At 43.7% G+C, this 26,353-nt stretch overlaps 1 protein-coding gene across 1 annotated transcript; it reads right to left on the reverse strand.

Moving 5' to 3' along the window:
- Positions 1-1,033: 1,033 nt before the first annotated feature.
- Positions 1,034-24,976, reverse strand: ZNF599 (zinc finger protein 599). The gene is given in 9 exon segments (XM_017672401.3): positions 1,034-2,017; positions 2,019-3,442; positions 11,266-11,427; positions 14,839-14,934; positions 16,177-16,303; positions 18,699-18,793; positions 22,320-23,254; positions 23,585-23,665; positions 24,859-24,976. Coding segments are annotated over 7 exon segments (2,115 nt in total). The 5' UTR covers positions 22,354-23,254; positions 23,585-23,665; positions 24,859-24,976; the 3' UTR covers positions 1,034-1,840.
- Between the last annotated feature and the right edge of the window lie 1,377 nt (positions 24,977-26,353).

Genomic DNA, 26,353 nt, shown 5'->3' on the forward strand with positions numbered 1-26,353 from the left:
TTTTATTAATTTTGGATAATTCCCTAGCTCATTGCCATGAAGAACTTTAAAATGCTCACCCCAACCTAGGTGTTCTTTTCATGCCCCTAAACACTGTGTCATCCAACCTCTCAGGGCATAAAAAAAACCTTCACAGTGCACATGAGGGAATCTTAATGCGAAGTTCTCAACACCAACAGGAAAAAACCACCATAATTGACTACTGGAAGTCAGTCACTATACACACCATGTTGGCCCTGCCTAGGATAGTATCAACCATACTACTATCAATAACTTGGAAAAACATTTAGCCAGGCTGCTTGAAAAATTTCAAAGGCTTTGAAGGTGTTACAGAAAATATAAAGGACAGTGTCAAATGTGATGCATATCATATGGCAAGTAAGCAGAAGAGGCTTAAATAACATGATAGAAGCAGCTGTGGAAGAAGTTTTGGTAGAGAAGGTCATAAAACTCATCAACAGACATGGAGTAGACAGTAAAACAAGGCACTGAAGTCAGTGGTGATGAAAATCAGTCTAAGAGCCCAAGAATTGTCCCTCTCATAGCAGCCAAAATAACAGAATGAAATTCCATCTTGGGAAAATTTTCCAGGACATTGAAGAATGTGACCATGTGCTTGAAAACAGCCTCATGCAATTTTTCAAGCCATTTCAGGAGGGAAAATTGCTGATGCTGTCAAGAAGTGGTAAGACTCAAATTCCTGAGGTAGAGCTGCTAGATTTTTACAACCCACCCTCAGCATCCTCCTCTTCTGCAGAATAAGTTCCATAAACCTCTCCCTTGGTTTTCTTGGGTCAGGAGGTTTACCCACAGGGCACTGGCTGATCACACATGTTGCAGCTCTATCAAAATCAGAATTTTAATGTTAATCTTCTGAAATTTTTTCTAGGACTTTTTTTGCATGACTGTACCATACAGCATAGTGTAGGTGTACACAGTACTGCACAGTATTTACTGTTTACAGCATATTGGTTTTATGTGTATGTGACTGAGTTAAGCAATGAAATTACAATGGAATAACATTACATAAAAATGACATAATTGAAATACTTTTATTAAATGAAATACTGCATATGATTTATATCAAGTAAGGTGTCTTTAAATAGAAAAAAAAATCCATAAAAGGTTATGCATTGATTAGTTGGTGAAAATGTTGAGAATAGAGGCTCACAGGAACCTAAATCTGTATTTCATTTTTCATTAATAGTTTCTGGTAAGTGTACAGAGTGTAACTATCATGACTAACAGGAATTTACTGTGTGTGTAATTATTTCATGACTCCAGGCCTTTATATTTCTCAGGAAGACTTATGCTCCGCAAAGGTAGACATGAAGAGGTTTCGTAATAAAGAATACTTTTAATAAATGTTGGCAGAGCTGCCCTCAATGGCCTAACTTTCCTGATTTCAGATATATAAAAAACACATAAAAGGGATGAAGTCTTTTTATCTCTCATACCCCTCAAGCCCCCACCCCACCAGCCCCAATGACAGATTGTCATAGGCTTGGCCGAGAAACTAGAAAGAAAACATATATGCCTTTTTTCTCTTCAACATCTCCTCCTTTACCTCTTTTCTTTTAAAAATACTCTTTAGATGGATTTGTAGTATAAATATGGGAATTATTGCTGGCAGTTTTCCTAAATACATGATTACTGAATCTCTCTCATGGATGATTTTCAGGTGTAAGTATAAGGCTATACGCTGGGCCAATTACTAATATGACCCTTTAGATTACTTGCCACAAAAAGCTTTCAGAGGATGACACTTGTTATGTTTTTCTTCACTACGAATTATCAGACAATAAGATTATTTCCCTAGCCAGAAGATTTTCCTGAATAATTATATACACAAGGAAAGGTATTTCATCAGTATGAATTCACTAAAATTGACTGAAGTGAACACACTTTCAAAAGCCTTCCCACATTTTTTAAACTCTAGTATGAATCTTTCGATGGTGAGTGAAAGATGAACTGTGGCTGAAGGTCTTTCCACATTCACCACATTCAAAGGGTTTCTCTCCAGTGTGAGTTCTCACATGTTGAGTTAAGGCAAAGTTGTCACAGAAGGCCTTCTCACATTCTTTGCACTCATAGGGTTTTTCTCCAGTGTGGATTCTATTATGCCGAACAAAATTTGCAGGTTGGGTAAAGGCCTTTCCACATTCTCTGCATACATAGGGTCTCTCGCCAGTGTGAATCCTCATATGTCGAGTAAAAGAAGAGCTATAGTAAAAGGCTTTCGCACATTCTTTACATTCCAAGGGTTTTTCTCCACTGTGGGTCCTATTATGTCGGATAAAAACAGAGTGGTGTGTAAAGGCCTTTCCACATTCCCTGCACTCATAGGGCCTCTCACCAGTGTGAATCCTTATGTGTTGAATTAAGGAAGAGCTGTCACAAAAGGCTTTCCCACACTCTTTGCACTCAAAGGGTTTCTCTCCAGTATGGGTCCTCTTATGTCGGATAAAGGTGGAGCGGTGAGTAAAGGCCTTTCCACATTCACTGCACTCATAGGGTTTCTCTCCAGTGTGAATCCTCATGTGTTGAGTGAAGGACGAATTGAGGCAAAAAGCTTTTCCACATTCTTTGCACAGAAAGGGTTTTTCTCCTGTGTGGGTCATATTATGCTGGATGAAAGTGGAGCGGTGAGTAAAGGCCTTTCCACATTCACTGCACTCATAGAGTTTTTTTCCAGTGTGAATCCTCATATGTTGAGCAAAGGAAGAGCTATAGTAAAAAGCTTTCCCACATTCTTTGCACAAAAAGGGCTTTTCTCTAGTGTGGGTCATATTATGCTGGATAAAAGAGGAGCGGTGGGTGAAAGCTTTACCACATTCCTTGCACTCATAGGGCTTATCTCCAGTGTGAACACGCTGGTGCTCTGTGAGGTGAGACCTGCGTTTGAAGGCCTTCCCACAATCCATACACTTGTATGGTTTTTCTCCAGTGTGAAGCCTCATATGTCGAATGAAGTCTGCCATATAACGGCAGGTTTTCCCACATTCACTGCATTCATAAGGCTTCACTCCAGCATGAATCTGTTGATGCCGAACAAGGGCCCAATTCTTGCTAAACCCTTTTCCACAGTCCTTGCATTTGTAGAGGTTATTCCTTGCATCAACCACAGGGTCTTTTCCTGGTCCTTGGGAATGTTCATGCAGAGCATCTTGTATAGTGACTTGCTTCTGTAAAACTGTTAAACACAAACTATCAACTGTCTCCAAATCATGTTTATGGCCCAACTTCCTAGGGCATGTCTTTTTGTGAGTGTCTATTCCTGGTCTTAAATTCCCTTCATGCATTTCTGATGGGTTTTCCTGATCCCTCACTTGCCCCAACCTGGAATCTCTTGAGGCTCCCTGTGGTGCTGGTCCCTCAACAGGGACTGTGAAGGCCAGTTGAGAAGCAGTAAGCTCTGTGGTCTCAGGTTTTGCTTTTTCACCTGAAGAAAATCCAATACAAAAAAAGGTTATCTATTAGTGATGTCAAAATTACTACTTTAGTGGAAGAATGAAAATGAAAATGCTGCTTCTCATGCCTGCAACAACTCTGGTTAACAGTTTTTTTCTTTACTAATCCTTGGACTTGGACATATTTAAAAGGTAATCCAGGAGGAAAAGCTGGGGCAGGGGATCGAGAATCTGGAGCAGACTCCTCCTCTCTCCAGAATAGGGGAGGATGGGCAGAGTGATGATTGCACTGTGTGTGACAACTATGCTCTAACATCTCATGCAAGGAAAGTGTACCTAACTTGGCCCAGAAGGGGCAGAGAAAGAGGTAGTGGAGGCTACCTGGAAAAGGTGCTAGGTGAGCTTATTTCTAAAGAAGAGTAGGAATTCCATGACAGAGGAACAAGGAAATTGAAGCAGATGACAGAAAGTACAAAGGTTCAGTCTTAAGAGAATGGTGAATGCCAGGCAATACGAAGAGGATGAGAGGAACGATGGAAATGAAGATGGAAAGGCAGGCATAGACACAAGAGAAACAAAATCTTAGGATTCTGGACTATGCAAAAGTAGGAGAGGGTGAGAAGCAACTGGGTGAACATATTGAGTCTACTATGAGTAAAGACTAGGGAACAAACACAAAGTAGATAACATCTAGAAGAAAATAATGGAACATATCACATTAATGAAGATCTATATGAAAAGGGAGATTAATAATATAAAGTTGCCAATTCTCAAATTCACCTATAAACTCAATACAAGTTCAGATAAAATCCTAATAGGATTTTTCTTCTTTATTAAGATTTTATCTGAAGTTTTTTTCATGGGTACTGACAAACTGGAATTTATGTAAAGGAAAAAGAGATCTGGATGTCTCTGAAGAGAATAAAGCAGGGGTCTTGCCCAATAGGATTATGATGAAATTACATACATGAAGGCAGTGTGACTTAGGTATAGATATAAGATAAGCTGTCAGACTGTCAAAGAAAAAAACAATTGAGAGCTCAGAAATGTATGTATGGAACTTTGATATATGATAGAAGTAGCAGGAAGGACAGTGGAGAATGGAGGGGCTATTCAACAAATGGATCTAGAAAAATAATTTGCCATGAGAGAAAATGAAATTGTATTCCTACCTCACAGCACACAAAAAATTAACTCCAGATGGACTGACTTAACTGTCAGAAGCTAAACTTAAAAACCTATAGTAAATAGTAAAAATGAGTATTTTCTAGGTCTTGGGAAAGAGAAAGATTTCATAAGATACAAAAACATTAAATATTAATTGTAAAAGAAAAGACCAGTCAATTTGGCTAAATTAAATATAATTTTTTAAAAGGCAAACAAAGGTAGTCATATTATCAAAAACACAGACTACAGAGCAAAGAAAATGACACAAAGGACATTACATAATGATAAAAGATCAATCAACCAGGAAGACATAACAACTAAAATCTGTAAACATTAAATGTGAGAGCCTAAAAATATACAAACCAAAACCTGAGTTGAAAGGAGAAATAGACAAAACTGCAGTTACAGATGGGAACCTCAACAGTCCACAGCCAAAATGAAAATAGCGTATTATTATGAATTGAAATTTCACAGAAAATACATATTGATCAATCAACATAAGAGGTGCTATAACCAGCAGGTTCAGGACAAAAGAAAGGTGGGCACTTTGAAAGACTTCCTAACAGCAAGAAAGCTGCTGAAGGGACAAGGATTACACAGAGCTTGCTGCTCAGGAGAAAGAACAGGTGGACAAAATTGTTCTGGCACACTCAGCCCAGCAGGTTGGAAACTTTCAAGAGTTTCAGGCACTCCATTTCCCTCGCTGGCAACTTAGCACTGAGGCCCCCTACTGCCATACACAGCCTGCCACTCCTTCCTCCCAGCCAGCACCGGTTTGCAGTCCTGCAGCCCTGGCAGTAGGGGCAGGCACTGCAGCTGGGAGGCAGGAAAGAGCTCTTTCTTCCTGGCAGGCACCGGTGCCACTTGCCTGTGACCCCCGCCATCGCTCCAGTTGCTGGGCAGCTCCAGAGAGTAGAGCTTCTGGGCACTAGAGGGTGCCACCTACACAAAGCTATTCCATAATTATCATCAGAAATATGAAACGGCGAAAGAATCTTGCACAACCCAAAATCCCTCAAACACTAGAAAGAGGACTAAGTGAAACTGAAATCACCAATCTTCTTGATAAAGATTTCAAAATAAAAATCATAAGCATATGAAGAGGTACTCAACTTTCTTGAATATGAGGGATGGGCAAAAAGACTACAACAAGATAGCATATTATACTCACCTAACTGAAAAAACTTAAGAACCCGACAGTATCAGTGTTGAGGAGCATTTGGATCCATGGGATCATTCTGACAATGGGGGGTGAAGTGTAAAAATAACCATTTTAGAAAAACAACAGGGCATCATCTAATGAAGTTCTCTGTTTGCTTGCTTTATGTACCAAAAATTCCAGCCCTAGGAACATTACTAGATAAATTCCTACATATGTGCATGACAATAATATGTATGTGAATTTTCAAGGCAGCACTGTTTACGGTTGCAAAACTGGAAACAAGAAAATGCCCATGAAAATGGATGAATACATTGTTATATTAATACGACTAAAAAAAAATATGAGTGAACTACAGCTACAAGCATCATGAACCTTTATAATATACTATTGAATAAAAAAGCACAAATTACATAAGACAATACTAGCTGTGATGTACTTTTTATAAGGTTTAAATAAAAAGCAGAATACCCACACGAGTATAATGAAATAATATTATTTTGAGAATGTCAATTTTTAATGGCTTTATAAAATGATATGTACATATCTTACGTTTATTTTTAGCGATTTTTAATTGTATAATATACATAACATAAAATTTATCATTTTAAGAAACAATCTTTAAAAGTAATGGATAAAAGAAATTAACCCAAACATATATGGTCAATTAATATTTGATAAAGGAGCCATGGACATACAATGGCAAAATGACAGTCTCTTCAACAGATGGTGCTGGCAAAACTGGACAGCTACATGTAGGAGAATGAAACTGGACCATTGTCTAACCCCATATACAAAGGTAAACTCAAAATGGATCAAAGACCTGAATGTAAGTCACGAAACCATTAAACTCTTGGAAAAAAACATAGGCAAAAACCTCTTAGACATAAACATGAGTGATCTCTTCTTGAACATATCTCCCCGGGCAAGGAAAACAACAGCAAAAATGAGCAAGTGGGACTACATTAAGCTGAAAAGCTTCTGTACAGCGAAAGACACCATCAATAGAACAAAAAGGAACCCTACAGTATGGGAGAATATATTTGAAAATGACAGATCTGATAAAGGCTTGACGTCCAGAATATATAAAGAGCTCACACGCCTCAACAAACAAAAAACAAATAACCCAATTAAAAAATGGGCAGAGGAACTGAACAGACAGTTCTCCAAAAAAGAAATACAGATGGCCAAGAGACACATGAAAAGATGCTCCACATCGCTAATTATCAGAGAAATGCAAATTAAAACTACAATGAGGTATCACCTCACACCAGTAAGGATAGCTGCCATCCAAAAGACAAACAACAACAAATGTTGGCGAGGCTGTGGAGAAAGGGGAACCCTCCTACACTGCTGGTGGGAATGTAAATTAGTTCAACCATTGTGGAAAGCAGTATGGAGGTGCATCAAAATGCTCAAAACAGACCTACCATTTGACCCAGGAATTCCACTCCTAGGAATTTACCCTAAGAACGCAGCAATCAAGTTTGAGAAAGACAGATGCACTCCTATGTTTATCGCAGCACTATTTACAATAGCCAAGAATTGGAAGCAACCTAAATGTCCATCTGTAGATGAATGGATAAAGAAGATGTGGTACATATACACAATGGAATACTACTCAGCCATAAGAAGTGGAAAAATCCAACCATTTGCAGCAACATGGATGGAGCTGGAGAGTATTATGCTCAGTGAAATAAGCCAAGCGGAGAAAGAGAAATACCAAATGATTTCACTCATCTGAGGAGTATAGGAACAAAGGAAAAACTGAAGGAACAAAACAGCAGCAGAATTACAGAACCCAAAAATGGACTAACAGGTACCAAAGGGAAAGGAACTGGGGAGGATGGGTGGGCAGGGAGGGATAAGGGGGGGGAAGAAGAAGGGGGGTATTAAGATTAGCATGCATGGGGGGGAGGGAGAAAGGGGAGGGTGGGCTGCACAACACAGAGAGGACAAGTAGTGACTCTACAACATTTTGCTAAGCTGATGGACAGTAACCGTAATGTGGTTGTTAGGGGGGACCTGATATAGGGGAGAGCATAGTAAACATAGTATTCTTCAGGTAAGTGTAGATTAAAAACTTAAAAAAAAAAAAAAAGAAAGAAAGAAAGAAAAGGGGGATTACTCCTTAACAGGATAAAACTATTGGTAAATCAAAGATCAACGCATGCTTTAAATATCCTTAATGTTGATCACTTAAAGGGTGTCAGATGATCAGCTATGGAGGTACTCTTTTCTGATAATATTCCTTTCTCTTAATTAAAAAAAAAAAAAAAAAGCAGTTACTGTGTGCTGACTTCCAATGAGTTCTGCACAGTGGTATAGAGGGCATGTCAAAGTGTGGGCAAAGGGTCTGTTTGTTTCTACGCAGAAGATCAAGGCCTAGCTTGGATACCCAGAAAATGAACTAAGATACGATATGAGGAGGAGCTTCCGGCATCAGCACTCTCTGGAGGACTCGTGCCGGGGGATGATCATCAAAAAGCCTCCACAGGGATCCGGACGATGCTGCGGTTGTGGCTGCATCCAGCCCACCGTCTCCTGGACTTGCCATAAGAAGGAGGAGGGAGATGTCTAGGCTGGCATGTGCATACAGTGAGACAACGAATTTGACTGGATCTGTACTGTTGGAACTCAACCAGGAGTTGGGAGGGGTGCAAGTTGTAGCACCCCAAAATCTCATGACTATAGACTATCTATGGTTAAAAGAACATATGGGATGTGAACAGATCCCAGAAATGGGCTGCTTTAATTTGTCTGATGGTTCAAGTACAGTTGGAAAATATCCATCATATCATAGATAAATTTTCACAAATGCCTAGGGTGCCTAAATGGTTTTCTTGGCTTCACTGGAGATGGCTGGTAATTATAGATTTGCTTTGTTTATGTCACCGTATTCCTATTATGTCAATATGTGTGTGCAAATTAGTTAGTAGTTTAAAACCTATACATACTTAAGGTACTATACAAGAAGATATGTCAAAGAAATAATCAATCCTCCCAAGTTTCCTTCATATGCTACATCTATAGCTTTTCTTCTTCCTTCCTAATTACAAACTTTAAATAGAATTCGTGCCTCATATCGAATTTACCGAGTATCATAATTCCTCCAGGTGGTAAAGATACCTCGAGACAAGTGCTGGGCATAGAAGCCACAGGGCATAAATCTGCAAAGAAGTAAAAAGCTAACCTTTGCAAACAATATGGCTTCTCTCTCACTTACCAACTTTACATTTCCCTGTATGGCCCCGGAAGATGACTGGTTAGCCAGAGACGGGTAAGATTCCTCAAGGGAGGAACAACCTAAGACAGGCACAGTCGCAGGGGGGCCATCAGGTGAGAATTTGGGGATCAACAGAGGTGAGGCTCAGAACCTCACCCCCCCTGCTTTGAGAGAAATCTTCTGCATCCGTGGATGTCTTGCTGCCCTTGTCTAGCCTGGATTAATACTTAGTCCATAGGCACACACCTGATCATCTGATCATCTACATTTGCCTTCTTACAGCACTAAACTATGTTTTCTACCTTTATCTTGCATCTACCTACCACTTCAGCATTTTATTAAAAATAAAAATAATAATAATAATAGGAGAAATGTGGGATCAACATATAAATCAAGTACAAAAATCAAATGAATATTCATATTTGACCTGATGGTTTATAGGTCATATTGCATGATCAAAACCGAAAGTTTCTGTGATGACTGCCCTTGTACTGTTCACCATGTAAGAATTTATTCACTCTGTAAGAATTCGTTCACCATGTAAGAACTTGTTCGTTATGCTTCAGAAGATTGGAGACTGACGAGAATTAGGCTTGAGATGGATTAATGATTGTACATTGAGCATTGACCCCCCTATACTGAATTTTATTGTTGTTAACAACCATTTGATCAATAAATATGAGAGATGCCCTCTAAAAAAAAAAAAAAAAAAAAAAAAAAAAAAAAAAAAAACTGTCAATCCTTTAAGGATATGAAAAAGTCCTCTCACATACTCCAGTATAGACCCTTTCTTCTGTGGTGGGGCTTTGAAATTAGTCCCATAACCGAAAACTTTACTACAAAGAAACACTTTGGAAAACTAGGTAATCTTAGTGAAAAAGAAAAATAACATCACATTTAAGAAAAGACCCACAACAGCAACAAAAAGTAAGTCCATTTTGGCCAGCAGCTTGCTAAAGAAGGCAAACATTCACAAGTGAACCAGAGGTTCAAAAATAAAGAGAAAACATCCTAGGAAGAATTTTTTTGTCATAATATTTTATGAATGCTTCTTTTCTTCCAACATAATAGATTTGGGGACAAGAGAAAGCAGTATTGCCAATTGGATCAAATTACTAGTGGGACAATGCAAGGGAATGTGTCTCTAGTTCTACACAGTTTTGAAAATTCAAGACCAAAATAAATTGCATGACCCCCTGGTAACTTCCATTAGAACTTATAGGAACAAATTGTTTGCCTCAAGCTGGGTAGAATATACATTCAAATTCAGGCTCTTGAAGGAAATTATTAAGTAGAGTCATATTAGCTTTCTCTGAAGCATACTCGTTTTCAGTATTGCCACTGTATAGACCAATTATGATACCTTTCCATGCTGAGAAATGATTGTTCTGCTAACACAGTTCTGGTAAGAATCAAAAGCACTACATTTTTAACCTTGGGGGATTTTTGTTATTGTTGCTCCCTTGCCAGTTCCCTCAAATGGAAAACATCTTCCATTAATCTAAATGCAAAATTTGTTTCGGCTTTCCAAAGTTACTTGAAAAATGTTAAGCACAAAGCAATAAAGTTTTTATGCTCTTAAGACCAAAAAAAAAAAAAAAGTAATGGATAAAATAATTACATGAGGTGGACAAATTTTCTAAAAGACTCAGTTCCTAAAACCGACACAAGAAAAAACAGAATACCTGAATAGTCTGATATATATCCAAAAAAGACAAATTGTTATTGACTGAATGTTTGGGTTCCCCCAAAATTCATGTGTTGAAGCCCTAAAACCTCCAATGTGTATTTGGAGACAAGGCCTTTATAGCAGCAGTTGTTAAATAAGACCTGGTTGGATTGGTGTCCCTAGAAGAGACACCAGTGGGCTCTCCCTCTTCTCTCCACCAACCCTAGCACCACCCACCACACCTGGGAACGGCCATGCTTCCTCTTTGTCTTATTAAGGACACTAATCCCAATAATGGGGCCTCCACCCTCAGGACCTTATCTACATCCAGTCATCTCCCAAAGGCCCCACTTCCTAATATCATCACAGTGGGGGTTAGGGCTTCAACATATGAATTTTGGGGAGGACACATTGAGTTCATAATGATATTACCTGAGAAAAAGCATGTAAATTATCAGCACAAAAATGGCAAATGTTCAGTAAACTGTAGACCACCATCCACCGTCATTACAGCTGTTGCATTTGCCAATTAGAATGTCACCAGTAACCTGAGTAAGAGCATTTTCAGTCCTGTGGTGCTAAGACTTACATTACTATGCCTGAAAGAATAAAGGGGAAGATACCAGCTGCTCACCAGGTATATGGAGCGGTGAGGACTCATACACGGCTGGTGGGAATGTGAAACTGCAGTCACTTTGAAACTGTTTGGAGCTTTCCACTAGAGCTATCATACATAGTGTACATGATCCAGCCAGTCCACTCATATGTATATTCCCAACAGAAATGTTGCTTGTATCTAACAAAAAATATGATCAAAGACTATTGATTAGTAGCATTCATCGTAATATTCTGAAAATGGAACTCAAGCCAAATATCTATCAACAGGAAAATAGGTATATATAATTTTTTCATTCATTGAAATATTGTACAGTAAGAATCTACCTCCAAATATATTCAACCACATGAATGAATCTCAGAGTCATAATGGACAGACACGATAGTATTATGTACTGTGGGGTTCCATTTTTAAGTCTTCAAAACTAGCCTATGGTGACAGTGTAAACACTGTGGTTACTTTTGTAGAAGGGGATATTGACAAGAAGGGAGCACCAGATGCCTGTGAAGTGCTAGAAATATTGTATTTCTTGATCTGAGTGGTGGATACTCTGCGGTGTGTGTGTATAGAAAACTTCATAAAGATGTACTTTTAAGATCTGTACATTCACTATATGTAAATTATACCTCAGTACAAAAATTAAATAAAATAGTAAAAAAATAGTAAAGGGGAAGTCTCAGAGTCCTGTGTAGATGTTTCTTCTAAGAATAAGAAAACTCTTCCAAGAAGCTTGATCATTAAGGCAAAATAGAGTCTACATTTTTGCTGTTGGAGAGCCAAGGGCAGTTTTTGTTTTGGTTCCCACAAGTGTCAGAAACTTTACCATATTGTTTATATTGTGTGAGAGAAGATGGAAGATATGGAAGAGGTAGAAAATAAGTGAAGAAGCATGTTCCCTGATGCAGCAGACAGACTCATGTATGGCCTCCTATAACCCCTTCTCGTGGTGTTCACACCACTTTATAATGTCTTCTGCCTGAATGCTGGCAGGACCTTGATTCACTTCTAAAGAACAGCATATGGCAAAGCTGATAGAATGTAAGAGATAAAGCATATGTGTAGCATCCGTCTTGCTGAAGTGTCTTATACCATGACTTGATCTGAAGAAGCTGACATTGTGAGCAGCCTGTAATTGCAAATTTGCAGAGGACTCAGCTAAGTTGTGCCTGAACTTCTGATCCACAGATGAGAGATAAAAAATGAGTGATGTTTTAAGCTGATATGTTTATGGTAATATTACTACATAGCAACAGATGACTAATACAACCTGAGGAGAAGGCAGGTGAAGGTGTGATCTAGACTCTGCTGGGTGAATTAGTCATGACAAAGGATGAGAACTCTTCTGCAGAGATGAGCCAGTATGGGTTAAACAACAAGAAAAACACATGCATAGCCTTTATTTTCAACATGAGGTAGGTCATAATGCTGAGATATCAGTGGCTGGGGAGGTGGTGATATTTGGAACAAGGTGTGAATAGATGGGGAAGTGGATATATGACACAGAACTGACCACAGGCACACAGCAGAAATGAAAAGACAGTAATTTGTTATCATTGTGCAGCCAAGAGATGATTACAGCTTGCACTCAGGTGCCAATGCTGGGACTGATGGAATTGGTTACGGTGATGGATTTAGGAGATATATATGATGAAATATCAGGAATGGCTAGATTTGGAGTAGGAAGAAGATATTAAGGGATTATCCAAGTTTGTTTTTGGCTTTCTCGACTTACTGAATGGCCATTAATTGAAAATGGGAAGATGGGAGGAGTGAGGTTATGAGGTCCTTTTTAGGCATGATGAGTATGAGGGTGCCTTTGACACATCTGAGTGAAGATGTGGAACTTGGAGAGGGGTGAAGGTTTGAGACAGATCCTGAGGGGCTGAGAGGGGCTGGCCAGAGACACCCACTGACTGGCTTTATAGCCTGAAGGAACATTAGATGGGTGAGATCATGAATCTGCACTGGCACCTCACATGCTTGATGGCTCCAGCTGCCCTTTGCAGTCCAGATGTAGGGCTGACAAAGTCAGATACCTCCTTGAGGTTTTGCAAGACAGGAGGACAAGAAAAGCCAATTTGGGGACTGCTTCTGAAAATGTGATTCATAAATGGAAGGACAGATGCATGTATGGAAGTATAGAAAATAAACGATTGGATAGAAAAGGTGGAAAAGGGTAGATGCAAAGTATAGTTGGAGGCAGTAATCTGCAGAAAAATGAAGGAGCCTTTTCTGAATCTAGAAGAAAGTTCAAGATATCACTATTCATTATGAGTAATAATACATGAATATTACTAATAGGTAACTTTTGTTAAGCCACTTAGTTTGGGTCAGGTAAGATGCTAAGAAACACTTTCTCATTATCGAATTACATTCCCAAACAATCCAATGAATGATGCAGAAACCTTTCTAATGTAAGCTAAGTTTAGCAGACTGATATATGTTTCCCATATCCTTGGTCTCTTCTTGGACCCAGAGTTAAACACATTGCCCAGTTTGATACAATATGTAGCCAAATGCCCAGTTTTTGTCAATGGACTATGACTGGAAGTGATGTATATGTACAAGTGGATATGACTACAGATCTTTCTCAACTTATAATGGGGATATGTCTCAATAAACCCATCATTAGTTGAAAATATCATAAGTCAAAAATGCATTCAATACACCTAATTTACCAAACATCATAGCTTGGCCTAGCCTTCCTTAAATGTGCTCAGAACACCACAGTAGCCTACAGCTGGGCAAAATTATCTAATACAAAACCTATTCTAGAAAAAAGAAGAACTGAGTATCTCATGTAATTTATTGAAATCCCATACTGGAAACTGAGAAACAGAATGGTTGTACGGGCACGGAACATCTGTAAAGCTTATCAGTTGCTTACCCTTGTGATCATGTGCCTGACTCGATCGTGTGCCTGTGCCCAGCATCACAAGGAAGTATCATATTGCATATTACTAGCCCAGGAAAGGATAAAAATTCAATTTCAAAGTATGGTTTCTACCAAATGCATACTGCTTTCACACCAGCATAAAGTGGAAAAACTCTAAGTCTTAAGTTGGGGACCATCCATACTCCCCTTCTCTCCTATTCCTCTTGGTTAACTGGATGATGCCAGGGCAACCTTAAAGCCAAGTACCAACAACAGAATGCACCTGGACCCCTGAATAAATGTGTGGCATTCCCTTGCTGTCACACATTAACCATAGCATGAGGAAAAAACTCTTAATCTGTTGACCCATCAAGATTTTGGAGTTTGCATTTTTTATAGCAGGTAGCATTAACTCAGCCTAACTTGTGTATGAAAGGCACAGCAAGATTATGCAGCTTCCCCTGGGACATGAGGCTGCTAAGTGGCCAAGCATTTAGGGCCTACCTCTTACCAGTATACCACATTTCAAGCCTAGTAAAGGTGGAGAGTGTGATGGGGGTGGGAAGAGAGAAAAAACACAAGTCAAAGTGCCCTATGACCAGCCACAACCCCAGGAAGGCCACTAAAAGAAGCTGCCCGTGGAATTTCAGACACAGTGATCCCCTGGAGTCTGTTGGCTGCCACAACACCCACCTACCAGACTCTCAGCCACCTACCTGTATAGGTGCTTTTGGAGAGGCCTCTTGTCACTGTCCATAGTTCTTTCCCATGTTCCAGTAGGTAGATAAGCTCTGGTTTGGGAACAGGATGCCCTGTGCATGGAGAAATACATGGGGAATGGTATACAGGTTAACACAGCTTCTTGTTTACCAAAAAAGCATGTACTACATGTTGTATACAAATGCCTGAGACCTTCTTATTACTCTTTTAGCCACCTCCCTAACAGCTGCCTACAGCACTCGAATCATATTCTTTGCACTTCTCAGACAGCCCTGATTTATCAGCCTAATTAATATTGAGAGCCACCCAATATTGACTAACTCCATCACAAAAGGAAATGTCTCAAGTATACAGGGTATACATCTTTAACACACCACCATGACACCCCAGAAAGGGGACTCCTCTTTCCAGAAGGTGCTCCCTAATTAATCCAAGTCAGTAGGGTTCAACCTTCCTGTGCATCAGAACTAGCTAAAGATGTTGTTCTGAACACAGAACGAATTAAACCAAATCCCTGAGGATAAAGACTGAGCATTGGTAGTTTTTAAAGCTCCCCAAGGTGATTCTGGTGCCCAAGGATGGCTAAAAACACTGGGCTTCATCAACTGATGAATGGCACTTAGTCAGGTGTCTGAGGGAGGCCATGACCTGAAACTGCTACCCATTCTGAAGAAAACATCTTTAATCCAAGTTAGGAAGACAGGGCTGAATGTGCGGATCTGCCACTCTACTTGCTGCTGCATCATCCTATGGCCACTTCGAGGATGTGGCCTGATGACCTAGACCAAGGACAGAAAGCAGATAAACAGAACTGGGTTGGCATCTATCAAATCAGGAGCCAGCACGACCTTGGGGCTTCTTATTAGGTGATGTAATACATGTTTTTCAGGGTGAAACAAGTATGAAGTAGTTTTCTAGTACATGCAGTCAAACACATTTTGCCAGATGTGAAGGCTTCAAGACAGGAGTACTCCGGAGAAAAGTCAATGACTGAGGGACCAGGACCACAAACACTTCGACAAAAAATCCTGTGCTGTAGGCCAAAATGCATCCAGTTGTCCCTTAGCAAATGTTCACTATGTCTGCTCTATGCCAGGCCCCCCAGCTCAGTGATGGGGCAGTGAAAAAGGTGCCTAAGACCTTCCTTCATCTCTGTCACTAAGGGACTTGGCTAGTGTGGGTCCCTGATGCAGACATAAGGAAACCAATCAAGAGGAGATTAGACCAGGACACAGTAAGAGAAGGTGGGTTCCTGAGGACTTCTCAACCAGCAATGCTTACACAGAGTGTGGAATGGAAGAGGCTGTGGGTACCACATGGTGATGAGGCCTTACCCAGTGAGACCAGGAGTCCACAAGTCTCCAGCATCACCTCCAGGTATAAGGTCCTCTGGGCCAGGTCCAGATGTCTCCATTCCTCCTCAGTGAAGGTCACAGCCACATCTTCAAATGATACCAATGCCTGGAAAGTCAAACAGAGGTGGTGAGGTGGCTGTATAGCCATTAAATGAGATTAGAGCCTATTGCTTGGTTACTGGCAAAAGTCTAGAGTGACCCATGGCCTGAATCACTGAGTTATCTCCTGAGAACCTAGCTCTGTGCTGGGCCCAGGATGGAGGTGGATTGGTGCGTTTGAAAGAACACACAGCTGTGGGAGAGAAAAGCCTTCTGTATGGGAAGCCACTGGAGAATGACACAAAACAAAGGCATCTCATGTGGACATCTTATGAGGAGCACAGTAAGTGCTCTGGGATGTTAGAACAGTGAAATAAAAGTCAATAATGATAGTAGCAGCAGCTGAGCCTCACTGGCCCACTGAGCCACCCTGTTTCCTGGCAACTGAGCACTTCAGATGCTGTGTTAAAGCAACTGAGTTTCTAGGTCTGGAGCTACACTCCTGGGATTTAAATCTCCAGCCTTTTGAACCAACACATGCTAATTTATTTGAGCCTCAAGTTCTACATCGATACAATAACAGTTTCCACTTTACCACTGTTGTGGGAATGAAAGAGAAAATGTTCATAAACACTGCAGTACCCAGTACATTCAGTGCTCTGATGTGTTTGTGCATTTCAGTAATAATCCCATAGCCCACATGGTAAATGCCATCATCATCTCCATTTCATAACCAGCAAGTTGAGGTTCAAAGTCAGGTTGCCCAAAGCTGCATGTCTAATAAGAAGGTCCAGCCATGGTGGAGGGTTTAGGTTTAATCTAAGTAATAATAGGAGCCCTGGAAGGATAGACTTTTTCATTCACCAACCACTTATTGAGCACCTAGGATAGGCCCAGCACTGCTCTAGGCCTGGGGATAGGGCAGAGAACACGAGACTACACTCCAAAGATGGGGAAAGATCCTCAACAAGAAACTAAACAAAGGAGCGGCATAAAGTCATGTGGCCCTATGGGCTCTGAAAACAAAAGAGAATGAGATGACTACAAAGATTAGGGGAGACTTTAGCTGGGGCAACTGAAATGAGAATTAAATGAAGTCAGAACCGGCCAGGTGAAAATGAAGACCTGATGGTGATCAGAGCTATGATGAGAGTAAACAGGGTGACAAACTGGAGTGTAACTTAGGACCTGTTGTGTGTTTATATTCCAAGAGACACAACATTCTTATGCACTGTCATTAAGGAATACTGTAATGGACTTACTTTTCAAGTACAGGTTTCCTTTGCTATTGGAAAGTACAGAGTTCCTATGAAACCTTTCATAAGCCAAGATGGCTTAAAGTCAAAGAGTATCCCCCACTTTCTGAAAGTTTGCATGTCCCACTTCGCTTTACACGATCTACATTAGCGCCTGTTTTCACTGCCTGAAATAAATTCGAAGATGATTTCCATTTTTACTAAGAATGCAGTGCATCTATAAAAGGGAAATGGTGGTAACGCAGCCCTTCGGAAAGCTGGGGAGATACCTGTATAAGCAAAGGTGTTAAACAGGAAAATGGATTCTCTGCTCTAAGTGGCAAACTAACTTCACTTGTAATAAATACACAATGGCATCTGCTGAGTTAAATTCAGAGATGTCGTGTTGCAGCCTGTCCAGCGATCTTCTACTCCGATGAGAGGAGGAGCACTTCCAAAAACGTTACTCTCACCTCACTCTGCTGAGGTTCTCATCCTCTCTCCCGGCTTTCAGTTAGATGCAGGCTTGAGACCTGACTCCCCTGGTGTGAGCTTAAGGTAAGAGCAGTACTAGGGGTGTCTCTCAGAACTACATCCAGAGTGATGCTGTCTGGGTCGTGCTGAGTACTGGAGAGCACACGTCACAGACATATTTCTCCAGTTCCCTCAACTGGGGAAGAACTGTTAATATTCCCATTTTATGCCCGAGGGAATGGAGGCCGAGGGCAGCGGAAAGACAAGTTCAACGTTAGAGTCAGAAATGAGGGCCTCTCCTTGTAACCCCTGGCCTGGACTCAGAACCTTGGGTTGGAAGTGATTAGGTGTGCTGCTCTCCTACCCCATTTCCCCAGTATCTCCAGATCCAGGAGCATCAGGAGGGAATGGCGAAGACTGCCGGGACTTACATCACCGCGGTCAACACCGGATAGACTGCGTCCCTGGTGCGCCTAGGCCTGCGCACCATTCACTCACCGGCGTCTGCGCCGCCATGGGGCCCAGTGGGCGGAGCGAGACCGCGAGCGGCGGTGACAGAAGCTGGTCCCACAGGCTTGGCTGACCACTCACAGCAGGGATGGCTCAATGGCCTGGGACCCCAGTCCCTGCCGAGTAAATTGCGCACAAGGTCCAGGGCACCACCTCCGGGAGCAGCGGGGGACGAGGGGCTGGTGCCGAGACTCCAGAGTGCTGGGGACAACCCAGTTGGAGGCGGGGTCACGGCTCACTCACAAGCGTAGAGGGGGTCCTATTCTCCTCGCTGTCCTTTGCCCGGTCTAGAAGACCCTCTGGGAAGCGGCCTCGGCCCAGCAATTCAGCCAGTAGAGCTGGTAAAGGAACACACCGGCCACAGTTAAATAAGATCCTGAGACGCCAGAACCCATGCCCCGCCCCGCCGCACGTCATCGGCTGAGCGCCCGCCCGCGGCGTGGGAGGCACTGCCTTCTGGGTAACGGAGTTTCTGACTGTAAACTGGGGCACCGAACCTACTTCCGGTTCTGTGAAGCCTAGTCCTGCAGTTCCAAGGACAGGGCGTGGCTTCGCTTCCGCTTAAAGGAGACGTAGACAGATTTCAGGGGCCCTTGTGACCTACGCCTTCCAGTGCACCCGCAGCTTAAACACTTCACCTCTCTGATCCAGGGTTTAAAATGAAAAACGAAGATAATTATTTCATATAGTAATTTAAAATCTTTCCCTAGTTAGTAGTTTTCATCCCGTAGACCAGCATTACTTGAGAATTGGTTACAAGTTCTCAGGCCCCACTTAAGTCCTAATGAATCAGATACTCTGGAGTGGGCCTAACATCCGTGCCTAAGTAAGCCTTCCAGAGGATTTTAATGCTCCAATACAGTTGAGAATCATCCTCTTTAAATTCCAGTGAATAAATGAGATAAGTAGTTACTTCATGGGAGATAACTACAAAAGTACTTAGCACTAAGTCTGGCACATAATGATAAGTATACGAGAGGTATTGTTGCCTGTGGGGAAGCTGGGGTTCCCATGGCCAGGACCCTCAGTGAACTTAAACCACCTGATAATGTAACTGGCTTGTTGGTAGGCTATACCGCTTCCACACCCATAGGCAATAGGCTATTATTGTGCTATAGAGAGAGCTCGGCCCAGTGCTCTGGGCAGAGGCAGAGGTGCTAGTGCTCGACCTACTGCCAGGAGAACAAGCCGGGTAATAAACCTTTTCACCCCAAGAATGTTCTACTGTCATTTCTTTGGTCACACTGAATCCATAGTGAACCTGCCTGGGGCTGAAACCCATTGGCAAGACAACTAGTGATGGCTGGCAGGGTTCACTGTTGACCAAGGGAAAAGACAGGCTGCCCTTATGGGAGGGGTGATTCAGTGGGCTGTCCCTATGAATGGGGAGACAGTGGATTGTCCCCCAGTGGGTATGTGGTCTGAGGTGGCTTGCATCCTAGAGGGTTGGGCCCCACCCCAAGACTGGAGGCAAGCGGAAGTGATCCCTGAGGCAACAGGGGTAGCCCTTGGTATACTAAGTAGGTCTTTTCAGAGACAGAGTGCCCATGAGGCAGCGGGCATTGGGTTGGCTGCTTCTCACATTATTAAAAAAGTCTACAGATGAGAAGGACATGCTCCTGAAAAACACACAAGAAATGGCGGCACGAGAATATGAGCTGCGAACTGCTGTGGATTTACTGAAGGATGAAATGGCATTGATATGAGAGGAGGTAGCACAAGAACGCCGGCAGTGAGATGCTGCTGAAGAGGTAAAAGATCCCTTACAGAACAAGACAGCAGAGCTGCCAGATGCTCTGAAGGAGGAAAAAGACAAACTCCTGAGGGAAGCACAGAAGGAAGCAGCACAAGAATGCCAGCTGCAAAGCATTGAGGTGAAGGTAAGAGAGTTGCTGAAGACGGCTAGCATTGCTGTGAGGCACTGTAGAAAAGGTAAAGGATGTGGCAGAAGAGGCACTTGGGGGAGTGGAGAGAAAGGTGCCATCAGCCCTGGAAATGGAGAAGCTGGAGAAAGATGAGGGGGTGGTGCTGGGGGCACTAATCCCTTCTCTGTTGAAAACATGCCCAGTGGTTGTAAAGAAAATAAAGACCCAGCAGCCAAGGGTTCCCCAAAGAGAGGCACAGCCCCATCCCCAGGTCGTGGAGCACTCTGTGCTCTGCCCCTATACTCAGGCTGAGCTGGTGAATTTGGGCTACCAGTTTAGGCAGAAGCCCTTGGAGTCATTATCAGCTTGGCTCCTGCGTCTGTGGGACTTAGGGGTGGATGGAATTGTTCTGTCTGAATCAGAGATGGGAAAGCTGGCTTCCCTGATGGTTCAGCCTGCCTTCAGGCAATGGTTACAAAGTACACATCAGACCCTAGGAAATCACTCCCTCCTCAATTGGCTTATGGATGCACCTCGTGCTGTGTGGCCCAATCAGGGTGATCTACTATCCTCCCATGCTAGATGGCAGACATATGCTGAGCTCCAACAGGTGTTATGGGAGCTAGGCATAAGAAATGTCATCTATTGTCCAGAGAATCATGGCCCAGATGAGGAATCTTTCACTACAGGAATGAGAAATATTGTGCTCCAAATGGTTCCCACATCCCTCTTTGGGTCTCTAGTGGCTATTCTTGCCTCTCACTTAGTGCAGCCCATAAGCGAGGTCACATGTACAGTAGCAGACTTAGGAGAGGCTGAAGCAATGAGAACATGGAAAAAAATAAGGTCTGCTACTTACAAGAAGAATTTAAAGGGCCCCATGAAGGTTACAAGGACCCAGATGTGGGTTGATTTAATATGGGCAGGAGCAGACAGAAGGAAATTAGATGGGAAGTCAAATAAAATCTTACTGGAGCTATGGCAACAACTGAAACCAAATGAGTAGTTCTAGCCATTAAGACCAAAGAGGCAGATGTCAGAGACAGAGCCACAAGTCTAGCCTGTGTGTTTACAAGACTTCCTGCTGGAGAGTGAGCCAACCCCACTTGAGCCCACACAGGAAGATGATTGGGTGTCACCATACCTGCAGGGGCCAAGCTCAGCCCAGGCACCATGCACGAAGCCCCCAAGACTCTGGTGGGGCTGCCCAGGGTGAGGGATATCAGGAATCAGGAAGGATGGCTATGGTGGGCAGAGCTCTTGCCCCTGAGCAAGGAAGACTATTCCGCCAGTTGCTATATCCTTTCCCCTTAGCCCAGCCCTGATCCTGACGTCTCCATCCTCTCAGAAGCAGAAGTCATGGTGGCACAGACTACCACTGGCAACCAGCAGCCTGAGGACATGTATGGGACCACGTGTATGAGGGGGGCTGGTGTCAGGGAAGGTAAATCTGCTACGGGGGTGCCCAACTCACTCACTTGTCACGGAATACCACGCAGATAAAGGCGCCAAAGAGAACCACACTGCTGAAGTCTGCGGCTGCATCAAGAAAAGCTTGGCAGCCTCAGCCACGGCTGCCCCTACTCTTCCCACCCAGGACCCACGTGCCTTGGCCCTCATCTTGGCTGGCAGACTCAGCCAGACACCTGCAGCTGAGAGTCGGGTCATGCAGCGCTCCTTGAGCCTGTGAAAGCGTGAGGGGTGAGTATTTAGGCACGTATGCAGGTGTGGTGTGTCTGTGCGGGCACCTGGTCACTAAACATCGGCAAGTGCTTCCTCTCCACCTCTCCACCTGCTCCAGGCCTGGGAAAGGGTACACACAAGGGAGGTTGTAACAATGGCCAGGATGGTCCCCACCGGGATGGACTTCTGGGCGTCACAGAGTTCCCTAGAGCAGTTTGAGCCAGACATAATACCTCCAAAAACAACAAGACTCCCTCAGGGGCGCCCTGGGGGTGGGGGTGGGGGTGGGGGGGGGGGGGGGGCAAGAGGGGCTCACCTGTGATGGAGGGGAAGAAGATGCCAACCAGCATGGTGAAGGACGTGGTGATGTCAGCCACCACATACAGGGGAAGGCTCTCCTTCAGGCTGAGGGCATCCGTGGAGGGAAGCCCGGGCTTCTCCACCACCTCACTTCTCTCCAGGTAGGTGCTCCACAGGTTTTCTGCAGCACAGCAGCATCACTACCACAGCCCCCCTACTTTCCTGGGGCAGTTTGGGGCACCCCAGCCAGAGACTGCACATGTAAGAGCCTCTGGGCCTGATGGGGAGCGGGGCCGGCTGCAGCCTAATGACTATGGCATCAGCCACAAGGCTGCTCTGGCCACAGGCAAGGCTAGAAGTCTGACATGCAAGGTGGCTGATCCATCAGCCAGTGTCCCACCACTGCCTGCCTCCTACACAGAAGCCCTCTATGGCTCCTGCAAGAACAATCCCAGGCAGCGTCAGGGGCTCGTGGCTGGGAAGAGAGGGGCTGCTAGAAATTTCTGGGGGCTGCTGTAGGCCTGGGATGCTGGCCAAGCAGTCTCTGTTCAACCGAAACCTAGCTGCCAGGAGCCAGGTTGAGAGGACACTGCTGGGCTGGGAAGGCAGCCAGACCTGCCCCCTTGTATGGCCATACAAGGATGGTTCTGTGCGCCAGTCTCCCTCCGTGCCCATCCCCTGCCTCCTGCTTCGCCTGTGGGTCAGGAGCAGGAGGGCGGGGCGGGGGGATGGACGCACCCTGCAGCAGGCCAGCAGCTGCACCAGGGATGCCAGGGATCTCAGTCACGTTGTTGAGCCGGAAGAAAGGGTCGCAGGAGTCAGTGGTAAGGTTGGGCCTGTGAGAAGAGGCTCCATAGCTGGGTGGCCACTGTCTCATTGTCTATCATGGCCGTCTTGGCACAGATGTCAAACTGGTCCTGGGATAGGGTCTTGTTACCCAGCATACATACTCTGGAGGTGAAAATGGGGTGAGGGACTTTGGGGGAGGAAGGATTAGTACCTGCTCAACTGGAGGTCCCAACCTGTTCCCACCCTGTGGCCTCTGGGACTCAGGCACCAAAGCCATCTACTTGGGAGGGACTGTCAGTGCAACACCTGGATATATTCCCAGGTGACTTGCGGAAACACAGGAGGGTCAAAAATAGACTTGATGCCCCCAGCATAGATGGAGAGGATGGAGATGATAACACAGGCCAGGAAGGGCGAAGCCAATCTGTTCACATACTTGACACCGACAAACACCGCCAGGGTCATGAAGGTCAGAAAAATGGTCCCATATACCTGCATATTGTTCAAGGTGGTACTCGATGTGTTATGAGCGCCTGCTGGTTAAAAAATAGCAGCTGGCGGGGCACTGTAGGTCTGAAACAAGAAGATAGAGAAAGAAGGTTCACCCTTCCTATTTGGAGAGTGAACCCTGTCATTCTGGTTTTCTTTTTCAAAGACTATCCAGGAAAAGCCAGTCACAAAAGACCACATGTTGTCTGATTTCATTTATACAGTATTTCCAGAATAGGTAAATCTGATTAAATCTGATTAAAGACAGAAAGCAGATTAATTGATTGTGGTGACGGTTGCACAACTCTGTGACTATACTAAAAACCATTAAATTGTATACTTTAAGTGGGTCTGTGAATCACGTGGTTTACAAATCACATCTTAACAAAACTGCTATAATAAAAAAAAAAGATCCAGACACAGGAGTCAACCTGAATAGCTAGACTGTTAAAGTGGGAAAGTCTGAGCAACAAAATAAATAATGATAGTACTGGATTATGCACCAAAGCATAAAATCAACATCCAGGAGTCCATACTGATATAAATACATGGTTGAATAAAAAATGGGGAAAAGGACAGATTTTCCTTACAGAAGAAATCCAAATAGTAAATGGAGAAATGTGGGAAATAGAAAAACAAAAACAATGAACAAAAAAGCCCCCAGAAGATCCAGGAGAAGGGCCCACGTTACAGGCAGAGGACCTGGGGACGGGAATCGCCAGGCATCCTCTAAACAGCTACTGTCTGGGTCCCCAGGTGTGGGCCCTTATTACCCTGTGCTCCCCACTGCCTCTCCTCCTACTGGCAGGGGCAGCTCCACAGGGAGTGGGAAGTGGAGTCAGAGTGTATATGGGGCTCTCCGAGGAGGACCAGCCTCTAGAAAGGGTCCCGTGGCTGCTCATCCTGATTTAGAGACAAGGGTTAAGATGGATCTGAAGGGCCTTGGCACACAGCCCACCCAAGCCCAGGAGGAGGCTCTGCATCACCACCAAGATCTGTCATTGAGTTAAATGCCAACAGTTCACAGACCACCGGGCATGACAGAAATGGTGCCCGGGTGGGTGAAACCTCCAGAGCCAAAGTGAAGGCAGCCTGGCCCAAACTGGCAAGGGACTGGAGGGGAGACTGTCTGGGCAAAGATTTATCTCCCTCAAGGAGGCCCCCACTTTATAAGTCAAAGACACTGACCAGAGGTGAGGGGTGCAGAGGCATCCTGCGTCTATAGGAAAGGGACTGTGTGGACAAGACCTACGTGGTCAGGGCTTAGCCCAACTTACAAGCAAGATGTCAATGGCCCCCAGGATGTACATGGCTGCTGCAAATGTTGTTCCTAGGTAGAAACACAGACCCACAGCACCTCCAAATTCTGGCCCCAGCAAGCGGGAGATCATGAAATAGGAGCCCCCAGCTACAACAGAGGAAGTGTACACAAGTTAAGGCTGGTTCTCCTTCAAGGGGGTCTTCCCCTAGACAACCCCTCACAACCACCTAAGGGACAGGGACCACTTTTCCCATTTACAGATGAGCAGAATATTTAAGAGACTTGTCCAAGGCTGCATGGTTAGTAAGTGGCCAGGCTGGGACTGGACCTCACTCCCACCTGACTCCAACGTCCAGCACAGGCCAGCTCTGGATCTGCAGCAGCGCCTCAGTGGCCCATTGTCCCTCAACTCCTGGACTTCAGCCAGTCCCCGCAGCCTCCTCTAACTGGGTGGGTCCTATTTCAGGATGCCTCGCCCCTCCTAGGGGCTATGTCTGATAGTCCGAACCACCCCAGACCAGGGCAAGAAATGTGCCTTGCCCAATTTTTTGGACCCAGCATAGGGCCTGCCACCAGGTAGGTGTCCATAGCTGACCCTCCTGCCCTGAGTCTGTGCCTCCATCAGAGTATAACACCCCTGGCAAGACTGACAGAGTCAATACTGGGCCCCAGGGCCAGAGGGTGAAGGAATCACAAGAGTGATTCCATGGTGCTCCTGATAAAACTTCTCTGGTGAAAAATGTGGGACTAGGAGTCAAGAAACTTATAATAAGGTCAAGCCCTTTCATGCTGTAATCCTGCCTCTGGGGCCCTCTCCGAAGGGAACTGCCAGGGTGTGAACAGAGACCCGTGTGCAAGGCAATTCCTGATAAAAATTGTTTATAACAGTGAAGAGTAGAACCCATGAAGAGGAGAATAGTCACATAAATTAGGTAATACCCTACCACTCCTGTATAAAAAAACAAACTGTTAACAACATTTGGGAAATATACAAACACACACACAAAATTTGGGAAAAACAATATATATCAGTACTTTACAAGGCCCTATGATAATGCACCAAAAGGCTAAGAGTTATAACCTCAGGGTGGTGGGATTATGGGTACCTTCAATTTTCCTTTCTACATTTTTCTGCTCTTTCAAACCCTCTTATGGTAAATATATATATTACCTTTTCCCCCTGTTACTTTTATACTAATAAAACTGTTATTAAAAAGAAAAAAGGATCCAGACACATGAACCAACCTGAATAGTTAAATAGCCTAAGTGGAACAGTTTGAGCAACAAGATAAATATAGTACTAGATTATTAGTCAAAGAATACAATATATATCCAGGAATCCATACTGACATAAATACATGGTTGACTATATAAATAAACAGGGTATCTGGAAACCAAGTCCAATCTCCTCATCCCTATTGAAAACTCTCTGCACCGTGTATCCTGTAATCTGATGTGTGGTCCAGGCTCCTTCGCTAGGGCCACCATGTATGCCCTAACATCCTATCACC

The sequence above is a fragment of the Manis javanica genome, chromosome 17, assembly GCF_040802235.1.
Source record: "Manis javanica isolate MJ-LG chromosome 17, MJ_LKY, whole genome shotgun sequence".
NCBI lineage: Eukaryota > Metazoa > Chordata > Mammalia > Pholidota > Manidae > Manis > Manis javanica.